Source organism: Chenopodium quinoa, unplaced genomic scaffold (assembly GCF_001683475.1).
Source record: "Chenopodium quinoa cultivar QQ74 unplaced genomic scaffold, ASM168347v1, whole genome shotgun sequence".
Taxonomy (NCBI): Eukaryota; Viridiplantae; Streptophyta; class Magnoliopsida; order Caryophyllales; family Amaranthaceae; genus Chenopodium; species Chenopodium quinoa.
Window position 1 is genome coordinate 638,566 of NW_018744240.1, and position 26,529 is coordinate 665,094.

At 38.2% G+C, this 26,529-nt stretch overlaps 2 protein-coding genes across 7 annotated transcripts; both read left to right on the top strand.

The window, feature by feature from the left end:
* The first annotated feature begins 8,403 nt into the window (after window positions 1-8,403).
* On the top strand, window positions 8,404-14,603 carry LOC110694690 (protein transport protein SEC23-like). 3 transcript variants are annotated; one of them, XR_002505922.1, is made up of 4 exons: window positions 8,405-9,760; window positions 11,480-13,161; window positions 13,444-13,682; window positions 14,286-14,603. XR_002505922.1 is itself a non-coding variant. In XM_021871855.1 (3 exons), the coding sequence occupies exons 1-2, from the start codon at window positions 9,101-9,103 to the stop codon at window positions 13,136-13,138; spliced, it is 2,319 nt and encodes a 772-aa protein (XP_021727547.1). In that variant the 5' UTR covers window positions 8,404-9,100; the 3' UTR covers window positions 13,139-13,161; window positions 14,286-14,603. The 3 variants fall into 3 exon arrangements, 2 of the variants coding, with proteins under 2 accessions (XP_021727547.1, XP_021727546.1); XM_021871855.1 differs by lacking the exon at window positions 13,444-13,682 and having other exon boundaries at window positions 8,404-9,760; XM_021871854.1 differs by lacking the exons at window positions 13,444-13,682; window positions 14,286-14,603 and having other exon boundaries at window positions 8,404-9,760; window positions 11,480-13,369.
* Window positions 14,604-15,163: 560 nt separating this feature from the next.
* LOC110694691 (protein ANTHESIS POMOTING FACTOR 1-like) lies at window positions 15,164-23,041 on the top strand. 4 transcript variants are annotated; one of them, XR_002505923.1, is made up of 12 exons: window positions 15,178-15,458; window positions 15,597-15,670; window positions 15,988-16,088; window positions 17,042-17,142; window positions 17,231-17,297; window positions 17,376-17,475; window positions 17,581-17,694; window positions 17,783-17,920; window positions 18,176-18,260; window positions 20,607-20,656; window positions 21,564-22,036; window positions 22,584-23,041. XR_002505923.1 is itself a non-coding variant. In XM_021871857.1 (11 exons), the coding sequence occupies exons 1-11, from the start codon at window positions 15,452-15,454 to the stop codon at window positions 21,577-21,579; spliced, it is 828 nt and encodes a 275-aa protein (XP_021727549.1). In that variant the 5' UTR covers window positions 15,164-15,451; the 3' UTR covers window positions 21,580-21,702. The 4 variants fall into 4 exon arrangements, 2 of the variants coding, with proteins under 2 accessions (XP_021727549.1, XP_021727548.1); XR_002505924.1 differs by lacking the exon at window positions 22,584-23,041 and having other exon boundaries at window positions 21,564-21,778; window positions 21,886-22,271; XM_021871857.1 differs by lacking the exon at window positions 22,584-23,041 and having other exon boundaries at window positions 15,164-15,458; window positions 18,201-18,260; window positions 21,564-21,702.
* Window positions 23,042-26,529: the final 3,488 nt, after the last annotated feature.

Here is a 26,529-nt window from a genome sequence, read left to right on the forward strand (position 1 = left end):
TCGGCATAGACTATTTCAGCAAGTGGATCGAAGCCGAGGCTGCTTCAAACATCACAAAGCAAACTGTCAGGAAATTCATATGACAGAATATCATCACTCGCTTCGGGATTCCGAGAGTCTTTGTTTTTTATCATGGAAGGCAATTTGATAACTTGTCGCTGAAGTGGTACACAGATCAGTTCGACATTAAGTTGGCTTATTCTGCAGCCTGTCATCCGCAGAGTAATGGTGAGGCCGAAGCGGCTAATAAACAAATCCTCAACACTCTCAAGAAGAGGGTTGAAGATCAAAAGTCCAAGTAGATAGAGGAGCTCCTCGGAACTCTCTGGTCACTTCGGACAACAAAAAAAGAGGCAACAGGGCATTCACCTTTTGAGTTGGTGTATGGATCCGAGGCTGTGCTTCCAGTGGAAGTTGGCTCAGAAAGGCTGCAAGTAAATCTCTTCTCAGCCGAGGAAAATGAGCAACTAATGAAAGAATCCCTTGACTTCCTTGACGAGATTAGAGGTTCGGCCCGAGATAGAATGACTGCATACAAGCAAAGAATCAGCAAGTTTTACAACCGAAGAGTCCACCAAAGACTTCTCAAAGTTGGGGACCTAGTTCTTCGGAATGCTGCTGCTGTGCAAAAAGGCCGCATCCATGGTAAACTCTCAACAACTTGGGAGGGACCCTATGAGATATATGATGAGCTTCAGCCAGGCACATACCGACTTCGGCAGTTGGATGGCACTGACCTGAAAAATCACTGGAACGTTGATGTACTAAAAAAAATATCATGTGTAAATCCCTTTTAGGAAGGAACAATCTATGTATGTACGTTATCTTTAATTAATGAAAAGGGCCTTTGAGCCACCATTTATTCAAATTCAGCTATATATTTCTATTTTTTCTGTCTTTTATAGTTTTTGCAAAAATTCAAGGTTTTCGTTCGACGCTGTCCAAAGTATTGCACAATGATGCATTGTACTTTGGCAAGTCATAAAACCTGCCGAGATGAGGATTAAAGATAAAAGCCTGAAGTATTGCATAATGATGCCTTGTACTTCGGATGAATCTGTTCCCTGGGCGAAGAGGCCGTACACGCATTCGAAACATAGCCTAAAAAATAGGAATTGATAAAGCCCCGAAATATTGCATAGTGATGCCTTGTACTTCGGATGAATCAGTTCCGAGTGGTGATTGCATTTCCAAAGTATTGCATAGTGATGCCTTATACTTCGGATAGATCCCTGCCCTAGCATTGTGTTTCGGATAGTTGTTACCTCGAATGAATTGAAAGTATCACAAGAGTATTGCTCTTAGAGTCTAGGGATCTTGAGCAAGAAATCAGAGCTTTTGAAAACAAAATTGAAGAGAAAAAGAAAAAATAAGCAGAAATTCTGAAGCTTGAATATTGCAAAAATTTCACCAAGGCAAAATCCTCGGCTACGCCGAGGAAAGCAGATATCCCAGAATCCAGAAGACATAATCTTTAGAGTTCTGGGGGGGGCAAGAGGCACTCACTTGGCAAGTTCCTGTTAGAAGCTTAGTACTTGGAAATGAATAAAACGAGTTGGGCAAAAGGAATGCAAGCAGAGACAATGCACTCTCAAATAAAAGAAGTTCTCAGCCAAATATTTCTTCAAGCCGAAGAACTGTACTTAGCCAAATTTTAAAAATTTCAGAAGAAAGGCAAAGCGCAAGAATCATTCACATAAGCAAAAAGGGAAGGAAAGCTGAGAAATACTTCATACACACAAGTTAAAGGATGCAAATGTCAACAAAGTAGATGAAGAGTTTAAATATCGGCAGCCGCCCACAAGCTGAAAACACAGCTGCCGAAAGTACATAAGCCAAAAACAAATAAAGTTTGTACGAGGGCAAGCTGAAGAAAAAAACTAAGGCAAAAGCAGACGCGACATCTATCAAATTAGGCGCAGGTTGATCCGTACGACTCTAAAGACGGCTGCCCGAGTTCCTATGCTTCAGCATCAGCAATGGGAAGTTGAGAAGGCGCAGCTCCGGCTGAAGATGAAGCAGGCTGGACAATCTCCTATTCAGGCTTATCAGCCTCTTCATTCTTCTCCGCCTCTCGAGCCTCAGCCTCAGCCTCGGCTTGACAAACGAGGAAGGCCACTTCAGCTGGGCTCGCCTCGGTCATGTGAGCATCTTCAGGATCCATGGACCAGTCCTCGACTTGGTCCCAGTTGATCGCGGGCTCAATGTGAAAGGCCAGTCACCGAGCAGTCTTCTAGCCATTTTCGAAGCCCTCGGCATATTGTTCCTCGGTGTAGATCCGAGTTTCCAACAATTTCTGAGCCGCTTCGAGCTTGGTCTTGGCTTGAGCAGACTTTTCTCTTTCAGCCTCCAGCTCGTCCTTCAGCTTCTGGACCTCGTCTTCAAGCTCAGATTGTTTGTCCTTAGCCTCATTTTTAATACGAACAATCTGGCTTTCATAATCTGAAACCTGGAGGCGCCGAGTCTCAACCTCTCTCTTCACTCTCTCCTCAATACGGGCTTTGAAGTCAGAAATACTCTCAGCCCCATACTCCTAGATCAGAACATGACCTTCATCTAGCCATGGAAATATAGTATGCTCCAGACCCTGGAAGAAAGAGAGAACGTTGTTGTTCACAGATTGCATGTCCGCCTTCAGAGCCGAGGCCTCTTCCTTGGCGCTTATCTGCTTCAGCTCAGCAAGTTGAGCTCGACACTCTGCCTCTTCAACCTTCTTGTCTTTGGCCCTCAACTCATCATTCATTTCCACGGTAAGGAAATGGTTATGAACGACTTGCAAAAGTGAGATAAAAATTAGCCGAAGCTCAACACTTAGAAGATTTTTTGAAAGAATAAAAAAAAAGCAAAAAATCAGAAGTTGTAGCAAAGGCAAAAGATAAACTTGAAAGAAAAGCTAAATCCAAAAGTTCACCTGCATCAACAGTTTTTGGTTTTCCAGAAAAGGGTTCGGCACTTTTACAAGTGGCTCGGATGCCCCGGATGCTACTCCCACCATCCATGCTCTGGCCCTGTCCAGCGCTGACAAGTTAGCAAAATAGCCGAAGTACTCGTTTGCCGAGGCTTGCTTTGACTCAAAGAGAGTCCGAGCATATTCAGGAACGGGCACCAAGGGTGTGGAGCCAAACCCCATCTCAGAGGACTCAAAGGTCCTGAAAGAGCCAGCAGCCGAAGTAGAGGGCACATCATTTTTCTAAGCTCCTTTAGTTTCTTCCTCTACCTCGGCCTCTTTCGGACCGTCCACATCTGCAGCAAGTGCTTTATCTTCAGCATTGACGAGCAGCGCGTCGGCCTCTCTCCGAGCCTCTTCAGAAATAGCTTCGGCCGCATGGTCCGAAGAGGTGGGAGGGGTCTTCAGAACAATTGCTCCCTCGTCAAGAGTTTTGGGAGGCGGGGAAGTAACCGCCTTGGCCTTTTATTGTTTGTCTTCTTCAAGACGAGGTCTTTTCACAGGAATTTGGGGAGCCACAAACTCCCCAGGCCTAACAAGTCTTCTTTTCCTTCTCTCGCCGGCCATCCCTTAGTCTGAAGAGTCTGGAACAGGGTATGCTTCGGCGGGATCACCTCTTTTCTCTTCCTCTTCGTCGCACTATAGTAGAAGAGAAAAAGGGGGGGGGGGCAAGGATCAGTATAAGCAAAAAAAAAAAAAAAACAAAGAAGAAAAGAAAGAAAGTAAAAGTAAAGTAAACTTCAAGCCGAAGCTTAGTACTTAGACAAATTTTCACAAGTTGAAAAGTTTAAAGTAGAAGGAGCAAGGTAGACGAAGTTCTATACTTAGACAAAAGTTGAAAGGTTTAAGTTGAAAAAGTGAAGTAGACGAAGGTTTATGCTTAAGCAATGTCTCGCAAATTGAGAAAGCAGTAAAAACTCACCGAGGTCTCTAGCAGACGTTCGTCTTCAGAGTCCTCTTCTTCCTCGACTCCTTTCCTCGGCTTAGCTGATGAGGCAGGAGGTTCGACACCGCTTCGGGAGGTCGCAACAGCGGCGGTAGCAGCGACTTCTTCTTCAGCAGTGTGAAGGAAGAAGGGATCAACCTTCTTGTACCAAGGCTTTTACTTCAGATAGTCAAAAGCACTGGCAATTTGGAGCTTTCTCGGTTGCAGAGCAAGGGGCCGATCCTTCGAAGCAGTTATCTTCGGGGTGTTCGTGATTGGATTTCTCTCTTGGCTGATCCCAAGTACTCTGTAATTAATGCCCGAGTTTAGCTCGCAGATTTCTGAAAATGTCAAAAGGCAAAAAATTAGCGCGGCTAAAAAAGTTATCAGAAATCAGAAAGCAGCAAAAATAGTGATAATGAATAACAAGCTTCGGCCCCAACCGAATTCCTTACCACCCTGGTATCTTCGGCTGAGGCCGACAACAACGAGCATCTTCTCTTGGGAGATGTAATGACAACACGACAGCCTGACAGATGGCACATTTGCCATTCGGCCAGTAGCCCCAGGCGTGCTTGCTCGGCCAAAGAGCTCCATTTGACGCCGATCAGCCTCGGTAAATTCGTCTGTGCCGATGTTGGACATTTATGGATCTGGTTTCCTTAAATAACGGGCGCCGCCAAAGTAATATGGATGATCTTCGTCTGACGGCGCCCGGATCCAGATCCACTGCCCTCTCTAGTCTTTATCCAAAGTGTCATTCGGATAAGTTGAAAGATACCCCTTCTCATCCTCAATTTGCCACCAACCAGGGCCATGCCACTTGTTGGACTGGGTATTCGGCATCAGTTTGTGTGTGCAGCGAAAGCAATGCACACTCGGCTCCAGCCCATAAAACAGACAGACCCATAAGTAGGTCATAACCTTTCGGATGCTTACAGGGGTCAGCTGAACTAAAAAAATGTTGTATCCGTTCAACAACTTCACGAAAAATGGATGAACGGGAAATCTGAGCCCGTATTGCAGCTGCCGAGTGTAAACACCTATGTAACAAGGTGGGGCTCGGTGAATTCTTTCATCAGCGGAAGGCATTCGGCACCAATAGCCGTCCTCTTCCATTATCCCATAAAAAACCTCGAGTTGCTCGACAAAGCGGTACTTAGCATCGTTTTCGAGCCACCATGAGTAGGGCACAATCCTCATTATGCCCCTGTTTTCTTCTTCGTCAACCCACTCCCTTTCTTTGGGAGTCAAGGGCCTGGGCGCCGATATCTCTCTTCGTCCAGATTTACTGGGCCCCTCAGAATCTTTTGGGGGTGCACTAGATAAAGGCACATCCCTTAATAGAGCTCTTGCCGCAGCGTCAGCAGGCCCGGCCCTAGAGTTAGGGTTCCGGCCACTGAGAAAAGGCATCATTGCCAGAGGACGATTTCGCCTTGGAATCAACTGCGGCACCTCCTCCTCCTCTTCCCCAGAATTTGTTTCAGATTCAACGGGCCTTTTCTCCGGGTTACCGGCCATTTTAATTGACGGAAATTCGAAAGTACGAAAAGAGAGGAGAGTTCAAAAAGCAAAGAAAACCGAAGAAATTGCAGAAGAAATTACCTTTATCAAGTTTGGAATTCGCCAATCTCTCGGTTCGGGGCAACGAATTTCACTTTAAAGTCTCGGAATTGCAAGGAATGAAGGGAAATTGAAGTTAGTTTTGCAAGGGTATTTTGCAATAATCAGGTGGTGTGTTTGCGAAATTAGCCGGAAAATAGTGGTGAGGGCAACTTAAATATGCTCGCTGGAGTCAAGAATTCCGAGAGTTCCAAAATGCCAAAAACCCCACTAATTCTTCCTAAATCTAACCATTAAACACGTTGCCAAGTAAATTATCCACTAAACCCTCTACCTTCCTTAGTTATTCTCCATAATGGCAGTTAAAAAAAAAACGTCATTAACCGCCTTAATTGCATGTTCCAAAGTTCAATCATTTGCTTCCCTCCATCTGGCAAGTCCAAACCCGAACCGTCTTTCAGTCGAATCGGGTCTGGGGGGCAAGTTGTTTGGGTCCAAAATAACTTCCTATTGGGCCTAGTCCACAAATGATTCAATGCAAAGCTCAATGGCAAGGTTCAACTCTCCAGTCTAAATGCTAAGTCAGTCAACGGTCCAGTCTCCATGGCAAGCCCATTTGATCTCAAGGGCCCAAATCCATCAATTAAGCAAAGGTATAAAAGCCAAACTTATTCCATTTACAACATTAATTCACAATTAGCCTCAAGCACAAAATCTCTTGCATAGCATATTCTCTCTCTTTTAAAACACAATACTGACTTCGACATCGGAGGGGCCTTCCTCGGCATAGCCCCCGAGGCCAGTTTTACGTGTTCTTTGCTGTGCAGGAAATCCTCGGCTCCAGTGTTCTTTAGACCGAGATCAGTCTTCTCCACCTTAAAAGGGCCTGCCGAAGGCCCCATTGTTTTTACCCGAAACATGTACTCTGCAAAATTTGGGTTTTATGTTGATTGTTTGGAGGATTATAAGGTTTTCATGTGTAGAATACTACTACAACTATTATACTATATTTCTAAATTATCAAAATTTCAAACTCATGATTTATATACACTCATTTCCAGATTTTTATAATATGTTTTTTCTTGTTATAAGGTCCAAGATAAGGGTCCAAAGTGTTTCTACATGTTTTAATAAGCTTACTAAATTATATTACAAGTATGGATTCCGTTAATTTCAAATTATGTTGCTAAAGTAAAATTTCAGCTTGTTTAAGTAAGTTAAACATGCTGGAATTCTATATTCAAAGGTGTATTTTGGTGAATTTTCGATCTAAACTCGTAGTTCTACTCTTAAACTATTAGCTCATGTGTTTGGGAGGCTTAAAATTGTTGTTTTAATGATTTTTCAAAGCTTTTAAAGTCCTCTAGTATTGCTGTAATTTTGTGGCTTGTATATTGATTAAATTTTTGGTTACTTGGCTTAGGAGGAGATTTCGTAGAAGGAGAATTTTAAGTGATAAAGTGGCCACTCGCTCCGTTTATTCAAGGTACGTACAAGTTACGAAAATCCTTGATCTTTAGGAGCATGTTTAAGGAGTTGTAAGAACCCAATATCATGTATATGGGACTACTTGATTGTGGATTGTTTAGTTATGAATTGAATAATTTATATGTTTGTGTTTGAGAAGCATGTCTTAATTTATGGAGATGTTGGTTCTCTAAATAATCAAGCATTGCATGATTGATTAAAGGAGTTGAAATTGATGATTTAGGTGGAATTAATTTTTAATTATTCCACGAGGTTATTTTATTATTACTCTTTCATGACTTGAAGTATGATTGAGTAAAGGGATTGGTTAAAGTCATATACGACGAGGTTAGTCCGTTGACTTTGTTCAACAGGTGGTTGTCCTTCTAAATAAAGAATTACTGAGTTAAATGAATGTTTGGTGATCACACTTAAATAACTAAGATAAAAGTGGATTGATTGTAAACTATTGTGTATTGTGATGTTGTTTGATGAGTTGGAATTAATTAAACTTGTAAATCACATAAAGTGAAAGATGGATAAGCAATAAAACTCTAGATTGTGCACGTCTAGAGTATTGACAATCATGGGTTGGGATTTCATGGGGTATTATCCGTGGCCTTTCTAGAGGCCGTGTGATCTACGAGTCTCTTTTATTTACAAGGTTTTTAAACTAAATTGAGGTTAGTTGAGATCTCATCTAACTATGGTGACGGTGTCGTGCCCGTTTACCATCTGGATTATTATTATTGTTTTGATGCTTTCTGACGAGGAAGCATGGGGATTTTATTTATTATTTTATGATATTCCTTATTAGGAACATGGGGAAGATAACCTTGTCTATTGCTTAATCCAAGGAATTTACTAATTAAACGAATCAAGAGTCGAGTTGAAACATATGAGTCTTGTGTTAATATAGGAAGTTTGTGCCTACTAGTTGAATAAGAAATAAGTTGGATATATATGTGATTAGTAGCATGCTAGGATCTTTGTGTTTGTTTATTTCCGTAGTTTGTATGTACTCAGCTTTGCTAATTACGTACTTTATGTGTGTAATTCTTTGGTCATGACCTTCGCCTTTCAATGAACCTATGACGATCCAATTTTTACACTTTGTAATATTGGGGAGTAGACTTTTCATAGGTATTGCATGGTTGAAGACATCATTGATATAACGGGATTGAGTGGAGTGTTGACACACCTTTGCAATAGTTTATTTTTCTTAAGCAAACAATACTTTACTAAACTTTCTTTGGTTTGAATTTGGATGAATCAAATAGTGTTTGGGTTTTGAATATGGGCCTCAAATGGTTCCAACCGTAAAACTTATTTGGTTTTGTTGGTTTGAAGTTTGTTTGAAACGATTTGGTTTCCCACTGCAAATTCTGATACAAGGGCTTAACGTTTGAACACGTGGCGGTGACACGTCAATAATTCTCTTATATTTTATTTATAAGTATTTTCTAGGTCAAAGGGAGAATTATTGGGGTGTTACACCATGACCAGAATTTCATCCTTTTCATAAAGGTTTTTGTTTAATTTGGCGGCAAAGTCATCGAAGATGGTGGAGTTGTTGGTGGAAATATCGGTGGAAGGCGAGTTGAGATCAGGGAGGGAAGAAGGAGAAAGATGCAATGGCGGAGGAAGCTTCAATGGTGTGTCAGTGAAATGTTCATCTCAGGCGCTTAGCACATTAATCCAACAATGCGTTAAACATGAACAATACAAATCTGATGTGTTATGTGTAATCGTGTATGGTGTATAATTTCATTTATTTTTATTTTTATTATTATTATTTCTTTTTATTTACGAATTTGCCATTAGATTAAAAAAAAAAAAACATTAATCAACTCTGAAAATCACAGTATACAAACTTAATACTCCATATAGAATTTGCGGACTTGCGGGGCACTCTTATTTCCAAAATTGCTCACCTACGCATCCGCAGATTCCGCACTGGCGCTCTGCTCTGCTCTCAGTCAAATCCACCCATTATCGCCGGCCATTCTCCGACGAAATTCCCACTTTCTCTCTCCTCCCTCCACCGATGCCGGCGGCATACTCAACGACGACAACCTCAATTCATTCAAACTGGAGGTCTTGGAAATCACTCTCACCACCACCCAAAATTGATTTCCCAATTCGCGAAACCCCAATAAAGTAAAAACAAAAACAAAAGTAGGGGAAAAAAAAAATCAATGGATTTCCTAGAATTAGAAGGAATTGAAGGTTTACGATGGTCGTGGAATTCATGGCCGACTTCGAAATCCGAGGCAACTTCTCTGGTAATCCCACTTTCAATAATGTGTACACCATTAGCTTTAATGGAGTCTTCTGAGCTTCCTGTATTGGAATATGAACCCTTGATTTGTATCAAATGTGGGGCAATTTTGAACCCTTATGCTCGGGTTGATTATCAATCAAAGATTTGGCATTGCCCTTTTTGTCATCATAAAAATGGGTTTCCTAAATCGTATGCTGGGATTGGTGAAAACAATCTTCCTGCTGAACTTTTTCCTACTTATAGTGCGGTTGAATATCAGTATCAGTTTAGTAATTTAGGGGGTGGAAATGGGTTGTCTTCTTCCTCTTCATCTAGCTCGATTCCGTCGATGTTGGCCGGGGCGGTTGATTCGAAACCCGGGCCGGCTTTTGTGTTTGTGGTGGATCTTTGTACGCCGGAGGATGAGCTTAGGGCGCTTAAGAAGGAGTTGTTGTATGTGATCTCTTTATTGCCGGAGAATACATTGGTGGGATTGGTTACTTTTGATTCAATGGTTAGAGTTCATGATTTGGGGTTTGCTGATTGTAATAGGGTTGTGCTCTTACAAGGTAGCAGGGATCTCACCTCAACTCAGGTAACTTTATTTTAATTTGTTGCTTCAAATTTCACTGAATTATCATTCACTCTGATTTGTTGCCAAGTTTAGCTTTGATTGGGAAACTAATTAATTGTTCTATATAAGTTAATTATGTGAATTACTTGCTTATTGGATCATGGTGAAACCATGAAAGTCCGCGACTTGGAATTTTGTTTTGTTTTCCTTTTATTGGTCTAGAGTGATGCCTGGACTTTTTTTCTTCAATGATGTACCTAAAAGATCATGGCTAAAGTTTTACTAAAATGTTAATCTCCTGGATGGCTTCTGAATAAGTTGAATATGGTTGTATCACTTGTATGACATTGTCAATAGGTCTGCTGCCAAATAGCCATTTTTATACATAATGAATTGGATTTGGAAACTGTAGTTTACAATTGGGAAAGCTTTAATAGCTGTGCACTTTACTCGTATGGCTTATTTGGTATGAGGTTATAAATTAAGAGAATGGTAGGTGTTTGTGTAAAGTCTGGTATGGCGTATCTCATGTGAATGTCAACTGCAATGTATCTCTACCTACAGACCTGTACTTTCTTTCATACATTTCCTTGAAGTGGTAGTGAGTGTTATACAAATGTAAAGAAGAAAACCACATGTTTATAAAGGAGATGAACTACTTTGGACATATATATGTGATGTTCTGTGCCAAATATTACACAAAAACCATTATGATTAATACAAGAGTTTGAAGAATCCATACCACATCGGTGATGACCTCTATCAAGGTTCCATCTTTTGCAAGATGGGGTTAGGGTTTAAAGGCTTCCCTTGCAGCTGCAAAGAGGTGTCCTTGATTATAGTGGTAATGGCCTCATTTGATATCTTGACGTACATCTCCTCCAGGAATAATTGCAGGACACTTCTGGAAATTTGATCTATTCCACTGTAATAAAAATCTGGAAATTTTGCTCAATATGAATACTTTTGACTATGTTAAAAAGGATCGAAGTTCCTACTTTTAGAGTGTTTATAGAGAATGGTGAGTAGAATGTGGCTCTGTAGGGTTTTGGAACAACTCTTGTGGGGTTGTTTCAGGGATCTCATGCATGTATTAATAATGAATCTCAATCATAAACAATGATATACCTTTTCGTGTGTGCCTTGAAAATTAGATTAGATCAATATATTTAATTATCGATTAACAAAAATTATTAAAAAATCCATTTTTTTAAATATACATTGAGAATAATACAACATGTTGAGAGAGAGAGGGAGAGGGAGAGGCTAAACTTGGATTATTCATATTTGTTCTTAATTGAAGTGACAATAAGAATGCATCAAGAGGATATCATTTTTTATGATTTTGATCCTTTATCAATATGTGTATGAGATCCATTCATCATTTTGTTGTTTCCACAAAATAGTTTCATCAAAACCCTACAAGCTTTTGCATAGTTAAGACTTAAGAGAATATGCTATAACTTCCTTGTCTAGGAGTGTAGCAGTGTAAAAATGGCCTTTGTGTGTCTTTCAGGTCACCTGAATACTTGATGATGGATAATGTAGAATCTACTGCTTATGTTCAATTATTTATTATTTAAGCTTCAGAATCTGGTAGTCCAGTGGCCTATGGGAAAATGGCGACAAATGAAAGTTGTATTATGTTCCTTCCATCTGAATTCGTGTTGGTGAAAGCAGAATGAGCTATTTAATAATTACATTTCTAAGATTATTTCTTATGTTATGTACTTCCCTCAGATTCAACAACTTCTTCAATTTCCAACCATGAAACAACCTTACCTTGGGAAGACCACAGTTGTCCAAAAGCAAGGCTTTCTGTTACCAGTGTCAGAATGTGAATTTATTGTCACAACAGCAATTGAAGAGATATGCTCTTCAGGAATTGTTGCTCGTGGTCATCGCTCTCTGAGGGCCACTGGAACTGCAATATCTGTGGCAGTTGGACTTATAGAAGGATGTACAGTGAGAACAGGTTCCAGGGTTATGGTCTTTACATCTGGGCCTGCAACTGTTGGCCCTGGCATTGTGGTGGAGTCTGATTGTAGCTATTCAATAAGAAATCACCGAGAGCTGATAAATGGTCATGCGCCCTTTTTCGAAATGTCTTGCAGTTTTTATAAGAAAATCACTCAGCGATTATGTGATGCTTCCGTAGTTCTTGATTTGTTTGCTTGTTCTTTGGATCAAGTGGGAGCAGCAGAGTTAAAAGCCCCAGTTGAAAGGTCAGGTGGATTTATGATGCTTGGAGAAGTATTTGACTCAGATCATTTTAAAAAATGTTTACATCACCTATTTAAATGTGACAACAATGGGAACCTGAAGATGTGTTTTGATGCATCTATTGAAGTGGTGACAACTAATGATGTAAAGATTTGTGGTGCCCTAGGTCCATGTGTGTCTCTCCGGAAGAGGAATAGTCTAGTGAGTGACAATGAGATTGGGGAAGCTTCTACTAATGCATGGAAGTTGTGCTCTCTGACAAACAAGACATGCATTGCGTTTTTCTTTGAAGTTAATGACAGTCAGAAAGTTGAACCTGGCTCTGCATTTTTTATTCAGTTTATTACCCGTTACCGATATGGAGCAACTGGGATCCGGAGAAGGGTGACAACCGTAGCAAGAAGGTGGGTGGGGAAGAATTCACCGGAGATTTCTGCTGGATTCGATCAAGAAGCTGCAGCCGCTGTCATGGGCAGGCTTGCAATTGACAGAGCAGAGAGGCATTTTGTTAGAGATGTCATCAGGTGGCTGGATGATAATTTAATAAGATTTGCTTCCCAATTTGGAGACTACATTCAAGAAGACCCGTCTTCATTTCGCCTTTCATCGAACTTCTCTCTGTATCCTCAATTTATGTATTATCTAAGAAGATCCCAGTTTATCAATGTATTTAACAGCTCTCCAGATGAGACAGCTTTCTTTACATTGATGTTGAATCGTGAAGGAGTGGTTGGTTCTATGATCATGATTCAACCAACGCTTTTCCAATATTCATTTGAGGGGCCACCTATTCCGGTCCTCTTAGATATTTGCTCAGTGTCTCCTGATGTGATTTTGCTTTTTGATTCATACTTCTATGTTGTCATTCACTATGGCTCGAAGGTTGCACAGTGGCGAAAGCTTGGTTATCACAAGGACCCTAATCATGAGACTTTCAGAAAGTTGTTGGAAGCACCTGAACTGGATGTAGATCAACTTATAGCCGAACGGATGCCAGTTCCTAAAGTCATCAGATGTGACCAGCACAGTAGTCAGGCTAGGTTTCTTCTCGCCAAGTTGAATCCTTCTGTTACCCATAATTCAATGTATGCTGACGGCTCAGAAATCATATTCACAGATGATGTGAGTTTGCAAGTTTTCATGGATCACTTACAAGAATTGGCAGTGCAAGGATGATGACAACTTCATAATCATTCCAGGTTTCTTTTCCTGTTTTCCTTGTATGAATCTGCCTTTTTTTTAATGAAAAAAATCATCAGAATGGTGTTTGTCAGAGAGGAGAATTTCCTGTTCTTTATATTTGACCATTAGGGAAGGAGAGGACATTTGCCCTTTCCTTCTTATGTATCCAGTGATTCGACTGTTAATTCACACATTCAAATATACCATACCAACTCATTTTGTAAACAAGCCTTCAGGTATTGCATTCAGTTGGCGTGAATAGAATATTATTATTCACTAGTCTTTCCTTTTGGGTTCAGATACAGGAACTACATTGGCCCAAAATAGGAAAACTGCTTAGGACTGGCATTTTTTCCCCTTTTCTGGGGGCACACCACAAGGCTGACAACTATTTGGTTATGAGGGTATTTCGTTTTTCCCCATTTGCCATTTTTCACTTTTTGTTATCCAGAGTTCCGGGTGCAGCTATTGTCTTTCCATGAATTGTGGATGAACCTGATGTGGCTGCCTTGAGATTGTATAACTTTATTGGGTTAAGGTAATTACTTTTGTGCTTTGTAGATTCACCCAACTCAGTTAGTTGCTATAGGAATTTACATGCTGAAATTTAGAACATCACAGGGCTAATCCCTCATATCTGGTTCTTCTGAGAGTAGTATATATGTCTAGTTGTATCTTCCAGGTTATGGCTAAGCATAACAGGGGTTATAGTAAAAAATGATAATAAGGCAAAGACATTTTTTTTTTCCTTTGATAAAAGGGAGAATTTCTGTGGTACTGCAAATGAGTATAACTCAGTTGTGATTGAATGCTGTAACGTAAATAATGTATGTTCTTCGTCCCAGAGTAAATGTGGGATGGAGGGTGGGAGGGGGAACTGAGAAAAATAAAGTTGGTGGGTGGTTGTGGGTTCCAATGTTAATGAAAAAGTTGAGAGAAAAACCACACCAAATATTCTCTCTTATATTGGCATTGGGACTATCAGAAAAGGTATGTTTAGCTGTAGGATGGAGGGAGTATTAGCCATTAGGCACTCAGCTTTGGTCTATCTGTCTATGATTCTTACAGTCATACTAGATTACTACTATGTAGTAGAAATTATTGCACTTACTCTCGAAGTCTCGGACGTTTTATTTTGCAGGGGACAAGGAAAGTAATTGCATTTGGTGCATCACTGTATCAAGTGGCTCAAAAAAAGACTATGCGCCTGCTCATGTCAAAATGCAATTTAAGCTGTATATTCGTACAAATTAATGTACTAGTTCCCGTCTTGGATCATCTGGTGATACTCTAGAGTTTATAGAAGCTGTTCATTATTACTCTAGAGTTTATACTAAATCTTTCTCCTAAAAAGTGTGCTTTTTGCCTTTCTGGTTCCCCCTTCTGATTTACTTAATTTGTTCTTCAGTTTGTGGAGAAAACATCTGCTGCTATCAAATCTTCAGGCTATGTTTTTTTTTTTTTTTTTTTTCCTTTTCCTTCTTGACAAGTGGCTATGTGTTTTCTCTGTTTCTAGGATGCTAGTGGGTCCTTACCAAATAACGGAGGGATTATTATTTAATGAAGTCACCCGTCTTATCAAAAATAAAAAATTGTGTAACAAATTCATTATCGAGTCGTGTGTAATAGTGTTGAGTGATTTCCATGAAAATTGTTAAAACAAAACAAAATTTTACAATTACGCTACTTTATATCAAAATCCATACATACCAACATACCGTGCACGTCAGCTTATTTAAAATTAATTTTTGTTACTCATTCAATACAAAACCGCTAATTGAATTATGTCTTCACCATTTCTTACTCCAGCCATTTGATCAATATTCCCCCAAAAAAATCGACACTTAAAATAGAAGCTCTACTCCTCACCTGTCGTGAATGGGCATTCTGCACTGCCCCTTGGCGCCGCCTCCCAGCAGTGGCAACCGCTAATTTAATTAACGGTTTTTGTACTGAACCGGTTAAAAAAAATTATAGTAATTTTTAAATGAGTTGAGGTGGACATTAGGTAGGGAATTTTGATACTCGTAGAAAGTAGCATAGTATTTTGGTTTATTCTAGCAATTTCCATGGAAATCACTATAATTCACTCCAACAACATGAGCAGAAATACAAGAGAGAGAGCGCGACAAACGCAAATACTAATGTTCGGGTCGGACGCCGAGCTCCCGCCAACATGCACACAAATCTTATAACTGTAGCTTAACCCCCAAATTTAGTTGACGACTTTGATTAGGGTTTTGCTGGATTCTCAATTAAAACCCTCAGCATTCATCTTCTTCACCGAATTCTCTGATTCCCCAAAATATGGCTGGTATTTCTTCTTAATCCCTAATTTTTATTTTCAATTTCAATTAATATTCGCTTCGTCCTCTTTGAATTTTGATTTTTGTTTTTGCGATTAAATTATCATTTTTTGTTTAAATTGCTGCAATTTTGATATTATTTGCAGAAGATAAAGTGTCGTTGGATTTGACGGAAGAAACTCTTCAGAGCATGGAAGTCGGCATGGCGTTTCGCGATTATGTAATGTTTCTCTTTCACTCCGATTAAATTTTTAAGAAATTGTGTTATGACGATTTAGTTGTATGGATTGGCGAATTTGAAGAATTTTGAATTATTTGTTGTTGCAATTGAGGAACTGTAATTTATGAGATTATTGTTGTAATTAATATGTATACCAGTCATGCAAACACTGTTGAGCAAGGATTATTGCTGTTTGTCTGTGTATAAGATCGTCTTTCGTAGTTTCTGCTAATTCTAGCGTATTTGAGTGCTCGGTAGTTGGCAATGGTTAATCTATGGAGAGATTTTAATAATTGTAGTGGTTGTTGCTGTTGCAGAGTGGAAGAATCAGTTCAATGGACTTCCATAGGACCTCAAGTTACTTGGTCACTGCTAGTGATGATGAATCGATCCGCTTGTATGATGTCGCCAATGCCACGTAGGTGTTTTGCTTCTGAAATACGAAGTATTTTACATGCGCAATCTATGCTTGCCAAATAAGGATGTAACTTCTTTTAGGGTTTACAATTATCATTTCCTATTTGTTCTGCATTACATTGACTCTAAGTATCTCTTTCTGTTGTTTATATTTAATATTAAAAACACTCCATCTTTTAGGATATAATTGTTGCTTTATCCCAAACCCCAAAATGTAAGGATTTAGATGGATTTCCACAATGATTTCGACTTGTGAAAATCGGGTTGGATCATTAATGATCTTTTAAACTTTCAAAATTGTGTGATGTAGCAACTTCCATAGAGATCAACATATTCCAAACATGCCTTTAATTATGAGCATGACTGCATTTGATAGCATTGGACAGTTTTCACATGGATTTAGAGTAGACTGACTTTATTTCGAGAGTGAAGATTAAGCAACATTCTATGTTTAGTTTCCTAATCATCCAGCAGTGCTTTGTAATTATCTGGAACTTTGAAGTAATCTCTGCTAATAAAACACAGCAAATAACAACCTCATTTACTTGATAGAAGGCGAAAGGATAACAAAGGATTATCTGGTGCTTCCGAACGCTTTGTATAGTTGGTTCCTTAAGGGAAAAGTATCCAGAAAGAACCTACCAAAAAGAGAAACAAATAGTGAATTCATTCCAAACATACCTCCTAATAGTTTCTACAATGATACAGTTTGGCTTCTACATCATGGCCTGTCATTACTTGTGAATTTTTTGAATTAAGCTTTATAACTTCATTGCAAGAGAGAAGAGTGGTGGCTGATTGAATTAGGCAATTGTTTATGTTTAGTTTTTAAATCATCCTGCAATTTTCTTACTTATCTGGAACTTTTTGTTTACATTTTGCTGTTATCATGCATAAACTAGCTATTTCATTGTGATATACAGAGATTTTTAAAAACTTTGCTTTTGTTTTCAGATGTTTGAAAACCATCAATAGCAAGAAGTATGGAGTTGAACTTGTGTGCTTTACTTCTCATCCTACAACAGTGATCTACTCGTCAAAGAATGGCTGGGATGGTAATTTAACTTGACTCTAGATCACGTAAACGGTAAATCGGTAAATGTATATATTTAAGATTTATAATCAGGTATAATTTGTCTGCAGAGTCACTGCGGCTTCTCTCCTTGAACGACAACAAATATTTGCGATATTTCAAAGGTCATCATGATAGGTATAGTTCCTTGGGTCATCCATATATGTGACTATTTTACTTTTCATGCTTCATGTTGCCTGACAATACTCCTTTCAGGGTCGTATCCCTAAGCTTGTGTGCTCGCAATGAATTCTTTATATCAGGTTCTCTGGACCGGACTGTTCTGCTCTGGGACCAACGGGCTGAAAAATGTCAGGTAGGATTGTTGCCTTTCTGGCTCTTGTCTAAATTAGGTATTGTTTCCCGTGCTTATCTGGTGAATGATAACTAAAGGATTATTTTCTTTTTTATTTTATTTCAGGGTCTTCTACGTGTCCAGGGAAGGCCTGCAACAGCTTATGACGATCAAGGATTAGTCTTTTCGATTGCTTCTGGAGGATATATAAGATTGTTTGACACTCGCAAATATGAAAAGGTTTGTGCTTCATGTCCTTGATTTGCTTATCTAAGAAGATGTGGGTTCCTTAGAAGTTGTGTTTGATGGCTGATTTCTTGTTATTCAGGGCCCTTTTGAAATATATTCTGTTGGGGGAGACTTCTCTGATGCCAATGTAGTCAAATTCAGCAATGACGGGAGACTTATGCTTTTAACAACAACCAATGGATTTATTCATGTGCTTGATTCATTCCGTGGTACCCTTGTAAGTTCCTTAACCCCCAATTGTTGTTTTATAAGTAAAATAAAAATATATAAATATGTCTATTAATCAGCTGCAATAAAAAAATCAAACATTTAGGACAAGTTGTCCTCTAAACAGAAACCAAGATTAAATCTTAACCCAGTTTTTATTACCTTCTCAATTGAGTATGATTATAATGTAAATTATAGGGTGTTACTCTGAAAATCTTTTTTTTTTCCTAACTTTTTTTCCTGTTTCTTTTGATGTTATATCCAGTTATGCTCATTTAATGTAAAACCAGTATCTACCAGCTCGACTTTGGAGGCCTCATTTAGCCCCGAGGGAATGTTTGTCATATCAGGTAATACACAAAGTTCTTTTCTCTTTTAGTTCCTAGGATGGCTTGATTGGCTATTTTAACTAACCCCCTTTACTCTTGTGATTGGCCCTTCGATTTATTATCGGGAACCCTCTTTTTTGTGGAATTATGTGCACGTGTCTGTGTGGGGTATAAACTTCTTTGAAGCTTGTCAAGCCACCCATATGACTGTAAGAGAGAGGGTTAGCCTTTTGATTTTCTTTTTTAAGATGTAGATTGTGAGCGTGTTGTGGGTAGGGTTAGGGTCACTTTGCTGCTCCATATGACTAATGGATCCAGCCTTTCCATGAGATCATCATCTTTGACCCACCAAATGTGTCCCATACTCCCATGGGCCATGGCTATCAATTGCCTCTGCATCTAGATATTGTGTCACAGTTTCTTGATTAATTATTATGCTTCAGCTCCAAGGTGTCAATCACACACGAGGGAGAGGGCTAAGATGGATAAAGTGGCGAGGTTGAGAATGTGGGTGATGAAGGTCATTACCATTCCTGAATTGATTTCATTCTGATTCCAAATATGATTTTTGATCCAAATGGCCCCTAAATTTATATTTTAAGTTTGTCTGAATTTTGCTTATCTAAACCCCTTTGATACCAAAGCATCAAGGCCCTAATATTCCTTGTCTTTGCTTGTCGACCATAGATGTCATCTGTTAAAATTATACATCATGGTAGAAAACCTTGGGCCTTAAATTGAGCTAGTAAGTTTATCCATTAATGCTGAAATAGAAATGAACTCAAAGTAGACAATGACGCAACTCAGCATATACTGGGGAATTCTTGGTATCCTATTTTACTAACCATCATGCCTTTCTACATACTTTTGACCATCTGATATAGACATTTGGCACTGTTTTAGCATGTAAACTTATCCAAAGTACTTTGGTATCCCTAATCCAGGTCAAATGTTTTCCCATTCTTGTCCTTTTTGATTGGTACTCTTAACTTCCTCCATATTAATGCCCTAACCAAAAGCGATGTTTATCTAAGAATAGAGGAGCTGACCTTTCCCAAACAAGTGCGTTATTCTTCAATCTGTTGAGAGGGCTGTCAAAGTACTCTTTACAGGCTTCACCTAGCTTTGATGTTGCATAATTGGCAAGCACTTGCTCAGAAGCCTTCATTCTTTATATACTTCAGGCGGTTTAACACTGCAAGTCCTTGCTTTCCCCTCCCCCTAGTCTGTGCTAACTTAGACTTTTGTCCCATTCTGGGCTTCCAGTCTTTGATAATCTTTCAAATGCTCTGGGCCTGGACTTGGCCATCAATTTACCCTAGTCTATATATTTTTTTTCCAACTTTTATTTATTTGCTAGCTTCTTCTGCATGTTGCTTTTTTCAATTATGCTTTTTTCTTTGATTTACCATGTTTTTTTTTTTTTTTTTCCTTTCTTACAATTTTCTGAGCTCTACTTTTAGTATGTCCTGTTATTGCATATTGTACATGGGTTGGTTCACTCTTGTTAGCATAATCCCCCTATTGATACCGTCTTTGAAAATTTGCATACCTGTTATGGCTGTAAATTCCTTCCCCTAATCCTTTTACGACTATGGCTACATATCTTTTGTCTGTCATCTTGAACATTCTTTCAATCATGTGTTACCAACTAGTTATGTTGGATAGTCAAACAATCATTTAGCCAAGCTTTCATAAGTTTAATTTGTTTCCCTGTTTTGCTGAGTGTATGTGTACCTCTGTTTCCTTGCATCATTTGATATTCTTTCTAAGTAAATTTAAAACAAGATAGCTTTTGTGATCATCGCATCACTTTCTTGGAATGTCCATGCCTTGGAAACACTTTGTTATTCCTTGTTCCAAATGTGCATGCCTTGGCAACTGAACTGTTTACATCGAGAATAAATCAAACTTAAATTGACTCTTAGATTGTTATACTTTAATGTTTCTTGGTTTCTCTCTCTATCTCACCACTCCCTCAAGTCCCTCCCAGACTCCCAAAGCACTCAAATGGAGGGAGCAATTTTCTTGGTAGGAGGTACATTGTCAATGTGATTGTATAGGAGTGAGAAAGTTGGACAAATTTTACAAGCTCAATGAATCCACAGTTCTGGATGAATTGATGTTATGAGTGGTTGTGCACAAAGTTGTGTAACTTGTGTTTCATACCTATGATTTTAGTCCCTAGTCCTGCCTGCCATTAGTGGGATCCTTACTGGCCTTTTGTTTGCTTACTTACTTTTGATGTGTTATAGCTGTAGTACATGCTGCTATCCATTTGGAAAGGATTGAGCCTTTGTTCAGTTTGTTTATGCTTCTCTGCTTTTGAGTAATTTCCAATTTGGTTTATTCCACTTTCTTCTGCAGGTTCAGGGGATGGCAGTGTATATGCATGGAGTGTCCGCAGTGGCAAAGAGGTATGGAGTATTAAATGGTTCTTGTTTTGATTTTCTTACCTGATTGAAGGTACTATCTTATATTTCTGGATGATAAAATTTGAGGAAAAGTTTTCACACTGGCTGCTTGGCTTCTTTGTTTTTCCTTGGCATTTTGAATTTTTAGAATCCCTTGTATTTGGATACCTAAACTTGCATGAGCTAGTAATTAGGTGGTGGGGAACTGTTGATTTGGCAGCAGTCATTGTGGAAGGACATCTATCAAGGCTTTATCTTAAGAAGTATATATAGTATGCAGTCCTGGAAGATCTTGGATCTTTTTCCCTTGATTTATGTTGGAAATCAAAATATCACTACCTTTGGATGTAGCCCACCCTTGCATTTAGCATTGTGCATTGTATATAAGAGGAAGGAAAAAAATGTACAGTGTAAAATTTCCATCATGCCCGAACTTGATGTTTCTGTTTTATTTTGTTCAGAATATGTGTTGAAGCAACTTTAGAGAAATTGAAAATCTTCAGCAGTTGTCAACAGCATTAGATTTCTGTTACACCTTGCTCAAACTGTTCAATTCTTACCTCAATTTCCCTTCTTGTTAAAAACAGGGAAGGGGGGTGATTGATTGGTGCTTGGTGTGAATTGATTTGTTCTGTACCCTTTTGTGGCATCGGACAAGTGTTCATGTAACAATTCCATGAACTTTGCTGAAGCCTACCATGTAGTGATCAAGGTGTTAGATCCTACTGGTCACTTGTTTATAGTATTAAATTTTATATGCAAGCTAAACATTAGGATCCTACTGGTTAGTTGTCCATTATATTTTAGTTTCCCAAGTCGTACATGCAAGCTAAACACTTGATTTCTCATATCATCTCCCTGTTCATCAGAAGTTGTGATTAACAATGTTTTATGAATAATTTCTCTGTAGGTGGCAAGTTGGATGAGTACCGAAAAAGAACCTCCTGTAATAAAATGGGCACCAGGAAACGTCATGTTTGCCACTGGATCCTCTGAGCTATCTTTTTGGGTTCCTGATTTGTCTAAACTGGGAACTTACGCGGGAAGAAAATAGCAATGAGACTAACCATGGAGGAATTAATGCGGAAAGAAAATAGCCATGAGACTATCCATCAAATGGTCAAAGTTAAGGATTTATGCTTATTAGAAATGCAGCTTGTCTAGTCAACTAGAAATGCAGCTTGCACCATTAATCACGAATTCACGATTTATGATGGAATCTTTCCTTGTAGTGAGTCTGCTTCAACAACTTATGTTCATGGCTCATGAATAAGACAAGTCAGAGTTATTATGGATTTGAACCTTCTTGAGGAGAAGTGGTGATACTTTGGCTGCATGCTGCTGAACTCATGTTACTGCAGGAAAAAATGGTCATTCATCCAGGTACTAACGTCGAGAACTCTGTATCATAATCTTATTTGTCGAAGAGTTCTATGTAACATTATAAATTTACACTTCTTTGATGAACTATATATTTATGATTTAGCTCATTAATTTTCACCCCTAAAATGTAATATTTATATGTACTTTATAATCTCCCACGCATTGGAGCTTTCTGTAACATTGTGTATAACTTGTACCTTATATTGACTGTTTGGAGGTGTTGTAACTTGATAAATTTGCACGTGCATTCCCTTGCTTAATTTCACTTACAGTAAAAATCACAATCCATATTCACAAATTGGCACTTGTAGACTTTTAGTATGGAACTTTGAACTTGTATCCACAAAATGTTAGTTCTCATCTAGGAGTTCTGTTTTGGTCTTGTTTTATTCTTCAAGGATAGGTAGAGATATAGCTCATTATGGGTGGTCCGCCCCGAATAATATGGACATAGATTATTTGACATGTACATGGCCATCATTCAAGTTGCTGGCCTCCAATCTATAGAACGTGCCACCACTAATTTTTTTATTTTTTTTTTGGGTAGGTAGTGAAGCAGGCATGGCCAAGAACCCTATCAGTTTAAGCCCAAGAACCCAATTCCCTCTTCATCTTTCCAACACCTTAGTTAAAACCGAACTCTGCACCACAACCTTAGAACATAAAGGTGGTGTACATGTACCCTCCTCCATCCCTGATTTTCAAGGAACCTCTTAAAAGAGGAAAGCCATTCACATAAAGAAAGAAGAGCAAGGCGCAGCTCGGGCAAAACGAATAGTATGGGAAACCTTACGTTACATAGTCCTGATGTACATGCACATAGTCTGAAAGTACAAAAGAAACTTATGTAATGCACACAACAGAGTATGTACCATGTACAACTTACATAATGATGGTTGTGTGCATTTTGAGGGGGGTTATATTTAGTACATAAAACTTGAGAAGGGTGAATTCAGAAAACCAACCATGCAAAAATTACAAAGTGAAACCCTAAAATAGGCAAATATACAAGTTGCAGTAGTAAGCTTATGGAAGCAAAGCTTTCATGAAAAAAGGCGTGATGCATGTCACGCTTCATTTTGCTAGTTTAAGGACATTACGTACTTACCCTCTGAAAAAGTAGCCAAGATTTCCTTTGGATCTACAACTAAATTCCCCTACTAAGGGGATTATTGTCTTTTTAGTTACCCTTATTCTCTCTTTCTCTCTCTTCTTTCTCTCTCCTCTCTCTCTAACAGTAAGTGCCCTAAAAGACATTAGGGGTCACTCCTTGTAACAAAAGCTGGAATTTTTGTCAAACCAAATCAAGGAAAGGCATCCATCCAAAATCTTCTTGATTGGGACCCCACCATCATCATCATCATCATCTTATATGGTGACCCCATTTGCTTTCACTATTGGAAGTACGTAATTGTGTTGAAGAGTTTTGGGTTTGTTGAATAATCCTTTTTTTTTTTATTTGTATGCGTAATTGAGCTTGAATGATTTGGTTTGGGATGTATGTGTATTTACCTTCCTAGACTCGAAAACAAACAGCCGAGTACGTGTTGAAAAGTGGTTGGTGTGGTGGTCGTAATGGTGGTGACAAATATAACGACAATATGATAGATTTCATTCACTACGGTCTAAAGTAGTGGATATTTCGCAAACAAATATCTGAAGAAGTATAACCTTATTCAAGGTAGACCTAAAATCAAATATTGTAAAGATTTTGATACTAGAATCTGAAAATAGGAAAATTTTGTTAGTCATTTAACAAGTTGAGTATTTCCGTAAAAGTCTTTAATGTGATGTGCTTCTTTTTAAGCACGGGCGTGTTGAGGGGTGCCTTGTAATAGTACCCTTATACTTCATTTTACTACAATTGTCTTGTAAATTGTAACAGAGTTGTGGGGTTCTTTTGATCCATAGAATTAGTAAGTTAAGTGGCTCAACACCAATAGGTAAAATTCACTGTTAAGTAACTTTAGAAGTACAGAGAATTTTGATATGGGGCTGGCTAATAATACGTAGTAATAATAATTGTAGCTAAGAAATTCGAGGATACTTTAGTGGATAGGGAAAATCTCTAGCAGTTGGAATGGTAAAAAAATTGATGGGACAGACAGACAGACTAATAATATGCGGCAATTTCTAAGAGAAAAAAAGGTTTAATTCACAAACTTCAAAACCCACAAATTTAGTTACCTTTTTATCTAATGAATAACGGCTGAAATAATGTTTGTAGTAGTATGTGTTCTTCCTTTTCATCATTGGAGGGGAATTTCTCGAGGTTCTTTCTTTCTCTTTCTCTCTCCTTTTTGAAAGAATTATTAGGACAAGTAGGACTGAGATTTTGTAAATGTGCAGGCAAATATCATATCAAATTGTACCCACTTTGATACCCACAAAATAAAAAAAATAAATGGGGAGTATGATAATAATTCCATTTACAAATAATTCACACTATGAATCTAATTGTATAAGTAGCTAGGGTTCACTTCCCACCAATTCACCTTTTTGTGGGGTGCTGTCTTTCATCTCTAGTCTGTAGTCTCTATTCCACGTGCACATATCATTATCTTATCTTGTTATTATATTTCTGTGTGTATAAGGTATATAATTCGCCACATTAGCTGAGGGATCATCAAGTGAGAATACTTGGAGGTAAAACGAATCCCCTTATCTGTAGCATGTAAGGTATATAATCCTGAGATGTGGGGGTTGAATGACTTGAATCTCACCAAGTGAGAATATTTGGAGGTAAAACGAATCCCCTTATCTCATCCCCTATTTCAAAGTATCTTACCCGCAAATTAAAAAATTGTGGTGGTTGAGATCTAGTTTGGGTCATTCTCTTAATTAAAATATGTTAGGTACTTAGGTGATCACTCAGCTCATGTGGCGGGTTTTCTAATGTCCTCTTTTTCTTACCTGTAAAAAATTAGTATAGGTGTATGCTAAAACTTTTAAAAAATATTGTTATAGTTCAAAGATAAAGTTAGGCTTTGTTATGTTTGTTCAATCAAGGAAAGGTAACTGCAGAGAAGATAACGAAAAATAAATTATGAGAAGTTAAGTTTAAAGGGGAAAAAAAAAATTGTTCAAGTTCAATAATAACAATTAAAGTAGCTCTAAGAAGTTAAAATAAGTTTAGCATGGAAAAAAATATTCTTTTTAATTATACAAAGTATTTAGATAAGTGAAAGTTAAATGAATAATACGCATCTTAAGATCTGGATATTGGTGACATGTTTACATTAGTATGTGTATGCATGCACGTGTGATTAATGTTGATTTACATCCTTAAGGATAGATTATTCTGTTCCAAAATCATCAACAACTCCCTATCTCCCAATTCCCAATGTGATCTGTTTTTAAAAGTTTAATTAAAAATAATGAAAGCTACCCACCTCTTATTAGATCCAAAAATTGATGGACTCATAAGGTACCACTGTATTAAGAAATGTTAAATCTTAATATTTGTGTTAAAGGGTTAGATGTAAGCAAGAATATGGCCCCTTTTAAATTAAGGTGTTTTTTCATGTTAATAAGCTAAACTTTTTCCTCAATATAAACATGGTCCCTTTTAAATTAAGGTATTTCATTTTAATAAGCTTAACTTTTCCCTGAACAAATTTAAATAACATACAAAAATAAATGATTGGCCATAATGCCATATGAATCACAACGTGGAGCTAAATCAAACATCATGTATTGGTAGTTCTGCTTTTGGTGATTTGATTTGAATCTATCTGCATGAATTTAGTGTGTTTGCAGTTTTTTATTTTTATTTTTTGAATGCTGCTTTGGCTGGTCTGATCATGTCAAGCGAGATGATATCTGAGTTCCTCATCTTCCTACTCGTCTAGTCCCTACAAACTTGGAATTTTATACATGCATGTTGGGACTTGCGGGGAGCATTGCTTCTTCCCTAAATTATTATGATGATGAATATCTTATGTCACTATATCTTAATGAAGAGGGGGAACTCCTAGCTATGTGTTACCGGATTCGAAATTGATCATATGAACATCCAATTTCTTACTTCGTATTACGTAGTAATATATTTTGTTATACGTATGTGAGTACATGTCATCCTAGTTTTTGTGATACATGGATTCTTACTCCTTAGTATTGTTCTCCATGTTACATGACATCAAGTGTTTAAAATTTTAAGTTGTACGTACGTAACACTTTTATCGGCCGTCCAAATCAAAGGATTACAATTTCTAGGGCATTAATCCATTTTTCAATACCAATTTTTTTTAGAACAATTTACTTATAAGGGGCATTGATCACCATTACACGTGTTCTTAGTGAGTTGTGAGTGATTTTTTGAAGAACTAGCTTAAGTATAAGAAACATTATTTTATGAGGTATTCCTGAAGTTTAACGAAATTCACGAGGTTCCCAAAGTTTACAAATTTTGACATTTTGTGCCCCAAACATCATGTTTTGTTTTCTAACATGTTAGTATACAAATTTGGACTTCCCTTACAACATCATAAAGA

Bases quoted from the DNA above. Each gene is read 5' to 3' on its own strand.
- LOC110694690 (XM_021871855.1), top strand. From the start codon at position 9,101: ATGGATTTCCTAGAATTAGAAGGAATTGAAGGTTTACGATGGTCGTGG. The intron at 9,761-11,479 runs GTAACTTTATTT...TACTTCCCTCAG, and splicing joins GGGATCTCACCTCAACTCAG to ATTCAACAACTTCTTCAATT.
- LOC110694691 (XM_021871856.1), top strand. The intron at 15,671-15,987 runs GTAATGTTTCTC...TTGCTGTTGCAG, and splicing joins GCATGGCGTTTCGCGATTAT to AGTGGAAGAATCAGTTCAAT. The intron at 17,476-17,580 runs GTAGGATTGTTG...ATTTTATTTCAG, and splicing joins AACGGGCTGAAAAATGTCAG to GGTCTTCTACGTGTCCAGGG.